Source organism: Propithecus coquereli, unplaced genomic scaffold, assembly GCF_000956105.1.
Source record: "Propithecus coquereli isolate 6110/MARCELLA unplaced genomic scaffold, Pcoq_1.0 Scaffold67, whole genome shotgun sequence".
Taxonomy (NCBI): Eukaryota; Metazoa; Chordata; class Mammalia; order Primates; family Indriidae; genus Propithecus; species Propithecus coquereli.
In genome coordinates, this window is record NW_012152729.1 from 207,524 (window position 1) to 212,052 (window position 4,529).

Below are 4,529 nucleotides of genomic sequence, written 5' to 3' on the forward strand. Positions count from 1 at the left end.
CAACACAACATAACCACAAAAAATTCAATAAAATCAAAACAAGGTTTATATTTCTATAACAGTATTGCTAACAAAATATGGGTTGTGAAAATAGATCTAAAAATCCCAAACTATATCACTGGAAAAGTCATTTATATTTTGATGCCATGTCATTATAACAATCCCTTATGCAAAATTCTGCAAAGATGGTTACAAGAACAAGAGAATTTGGAAATCACAATACACTTTTACAATAGCTTATCCTTAAAAGCTAAACAGCAGAAATTATGCTGAAAGGCTAAGCAACCTCAGCATATAGGAATAATGATTTGTGAAGAATTACGGGCACTGTTGCATCAGTAAGTTCATATTTGAAGTGGTTTATCAAGCCTGTTCTAAGTTTATACAGACCAAGAAGCCCTGGGCTACAAGTTAGAAAACGAATCCATCTATCACTGACTACTGAGGTCACGGGAAAGTCATTTAAATCTCACTGTGTCTCAATTCTTTCAAGGGTCCTCTCATTAATCCTCCCAAGGCCCTACACCTCACAGAGATGGTACAGAGGTAAATGCACCTGAAAACACTTTTGACAGCGTTTTGTGCTATGCAAATATAAGTAATAAGTTAAGGACTTTGTGGCATGCCATGATTTTATTAATTATATACTCAGGTCTAGAAAGGAAATTAAAAATTATAATTCACTCTCTTGGGAGTAAATTCAGATTCAAAATACATTTCTGATGGACTTCTCCATTCTTATCTCCACATCAGGATGAGTGAGCGCTTTTCACCTTGGATGCTTGCCGCTGCCATCTCTGGTACTCCGCCAAAGTCTCAAAGCTGACATGATAGGTCTGAGCTTGGGCCCCAGCTGAGCTGAATGCCAGGGAGTACTGCCGTCGCTTCACTTCTTCTATCTGAAGAAGAGGAGGGGAGAAAACCAGAACAACTAAAAAAAAAAAGCCTAGTCAAAAAGCAAACAGTAATCACAAGAAAAATAACCCAATTAAAAAAATAGGCAATGGGGAGGGGGAAGGAGGAGGAGAATAAGCCAACCTAATGGGTACTATGAATACTCTTTGGGTGACGGGCACACCTATAGTCAGGACTCAAGCATTGCATTACAAAAATGATCCATGTAACCTAAAACATTTGTACCCCCTTAATATTTTGAAATAAAAAAGAATGGGCAACAGATCTAAATACATATTTCTCCAAAGAAGATAAACAAATAAGCACATGAAACATTGTTCAACATCATTAGCCATCAGGAAAATAAATGCAAATCAAAACCACAATGAGATGCCAATACATCCACTAGGACAGCTAAAATTAAAAACATAGATAATAACAAGTGTTGTATATAAGTATTGGCAAGGATATGGACAAACTGGAACCCTCATATACTGCTGGTGGAAATGTAAAATTGTGCAGCCACTTTGGAAAACAGTCTGGCAGTTCCTCAAAAGGTTGAACACAGAGCCACTATGTGACCAGCAATTCCATTCCTACGTTTATATCCAGGAGAACCGAAAACAATGTCCAACACACAAACTTGTACTTGAATGTTCACAGCAGCATTATTTATAGTAGCCAAGGAAGCAGAAACAACCCGAATGTCCATCACCAGGTGAATGCATAAACAAAATGTGGTATATCCATACAATAGAATACTATTTGGCATAAACAAAGTAGTGATACATGCTACAACATGGCTGAACATCTTAAGTGAAAGAAGCCAGTCACAGAGAACTATATATTATATGATTCCACTTAGATGAAATGTCCAGAATTGGCAAATAACTAGAGACAAAAAGTAGATTAGTAGTTGCCTAGGGCTTGGGAGGGAATTGGGAGATAATGGCTAAGGGATGCACGATTTCCTTTTAGGGTCTAAAAATGTTCTAAAATTGATTATGTGGATAGTTGCACAATTCTGAATATCTAAGAGAATGCACACACCCCCCCACACGCACACAAAGGCTTGTACTCACGTGCACCTGCTCTCACTATCCTGCTCTTTTCCCTTCTCTCCCTCTCCCTTTTCTCCCTTCTCCTTTCTCCCTCTCCTCCCTTCCCACTCACCTCAACCCATCTGCCAATGGGTCACACACTAATAAACCCAAGGAGTACACAATGATCCCAACACATTAGCTGTGCTTTCGTTCTATCACCAGCAGCTAGGTAACATCTCTCTTATCCTTAAGACTTCCTGATCAGAAGGCAGGACCCAGTCTACTATGTCCTACTTACTGCACAGGACGCTCATCAAGCTCTCTTGCGTCACGCTGAAACCTCTTTCACTGGGCTTGAGAAAAGGGGCAAAAACCTCCCCCATTCCTATTTGGAGTGGTGGTAGGGATTCACAGCACAAAAACAGCTCTTGAAAGAAATTCTCCCCCAAACTCCAAGAACCCAACCTTTCATAAGGACGTAGTCTTTTTTTTTTTTTTTTTGAGACAGAGTCTCGCTCTGTTGCCCGGGCATGAGGGCAGTGCCATCATCATAGCTCACTGCAACCTTAAACTCCTGGACTCAAGCAATTCTCTAGCCTCAGCCTCCTGAGTACCTGGGACTACAGGCATGCGCCACTATGCCTGCCTAATTTTTGTATTTTTTGTAGAGACGGGGTCTTGCTCTTGCTCAGGCTGGTCTCCAACTCCTGGCTTCAACTGATCCTCCTGCCTCACCCTCCTGAGTAGTCAGGACTACAGGTGTGCACCATCCTGCCTGGCTAATTTTTTGTAGAGATGGGGTCTCCCTATGTTGCCCAGGCTGGTCTCGAACTCCCAGCCTCAAGTGATTCTCCCACCTCAGCCTCCCAAAGTGCTGGGATTACAAGCGTGAGCCACTGTGCCCAGCCAATATTTTCTTAATTAAAATGATCTAATTAATAATCCATCTTTGTGAGTCTTACCTTTCCCCCAACCAGAGGCAAAATGTGCATCTTTCCAGTTTGACAATCCTTCACCGAGGAAACGATAAGGCAGGTACCACAGAGAACCACCAGGCGCTCAGCCCACTTATGCAGCTGAGTCTTTCCCTTGCGTACATTATAGATGCCAGACAGCAGGATTCGATCCAGGTGATCCATCTGGCATGGTTTTTCTGAAAAGAAAACAATACTTCAGAATCCACCATTAAAGTAATATAAGAGTATTGAAAGGGAAAAAGAAAGTATTATGTGTCAACATTCAACAACCTTATTTATACATATAAGTAACCAAGCAATATAAGTATTACAAAATAAGATCTCGGTCCTAAAATATTATCCATCACTGAACTTCTATATAGCGGGGGTACCTGTTAATTTTGGTTTACAGAGCAAGATTTTACTTGAATGCCATTGCTAACCTTTCTTCCAACAGTTATATTTCCCATATATGCAGAGAAAGGCAGTATGGTAGAGTGGTTAAGATCATCAACTTTGGAGTCAGAAATCCTTGAGTTTGAATCCTTGTTCTGCTTACTTTGCTTTAACTACTTTGTTCATTTATATAGTTTGGATCTTAATACTACCTACCTTCAGGGGGTTCTGATAAAAATTAAGAAAGATAATAAATGTAAAGTACTAAAAATAGTTTTAGGTAGAAAAGAAGTATAGAATAAATGAGAGCCACTATTGTTAGTCTATTCCTGAAGGAAGAAAGTAATAACTATAGGAGTACTAGTACTTTAAGTCTATATATAATCCTCTATTCCTCTGCCTCTCATAGGGAAAAGCTTATGGGTCACATTTCAATCGACTATCCCAACAATGATGGCAGAAGCTGATATGTACACACAAAAGCTTCTTTTTCTTTAAGCATCCTCCTTTCCATCAGAAGTCTTCATATGACAGAGACACAGTGAAGAGATGTGAAGTTTTTGGTAACAACACTACTAAAAACAGACAAGTATCTATCTATACACAGAAATGAGCAGGAGCAGCAATAGTATGAGGTGGTGCAAACAGTAACCCAGGAGTTGGGAAGACTGGGTTGTACTTCAGATATTATCACATAATTGATGATGCAACCTTGGGCATTACTTTAGTCACAAATATAGTATCAAAAGGATGTATATTCAGAATGAGGAAATGGGTAGATTACTTCAAAGCCTTAAAATTATATTATTCAATAAAGCTTTGTATGTTAACATTAGATATATGGGATAGCCATTTATCTACTATTCTAGGCCAATCCTTTCATCTATACAGTCTTTCCCCGGTATTCACAGGGGATTGGTTCCAGGACCCTTCCACAGATCCCAAAATCCACAGATGCTGAAGTCCTTCATGTAACAAGGCATCAGCCAGGCACGGTGGCTCACACCTGTAATCCCAGCACTTTGGGAAGCTGAGGAGGGAGGATCACTTAAGGCCAGGAGTTTGAGGCTGCAGTGAGCTATGATGATGCCACTGTAGTCTAGCCTGGGTGACAGAGCAAGACCGTGTCTCAAAAAAAAAAAAAAAGGCATAGTATTTGTATATAATCTATGTACATCTTCCTGTATACTTTGAATCATCTCTAGATTACTTATAATACCTAATATAATGTGAATGCCAT

At 39.7% G+C, this 4,529-nt stretch overlaps 1 protein-coding gene across 1 annotated transcript in view; it reads right to left on the reverse strand.

Moving 5' to 3' along the window:
- The window catches only part of PHLPP2 (PH domain and leucine rich repeat protein phosphatase 2), a 67,881-nt gene that overhangs the window by 41,510 nt on the left and 21,842 nt on the right, over window positions 1-4,529 (reverse strand). Inside the window, exons 3-4 of the mRNA XM_012660452.1 lie at window positions 2,900-3,107; window positions 774-899 (exon numbers count right to left, since the gene is read on the reverse strand). Coding sequence (XP_012515906.1) covers window positions 774-899; window positions 2,900-3,107 — 334 coding nt within the window. The remainder of the gene's footprint in view (window positions 1-773; window positions 900-2,899; window positions 3,108-4,529) is intronic.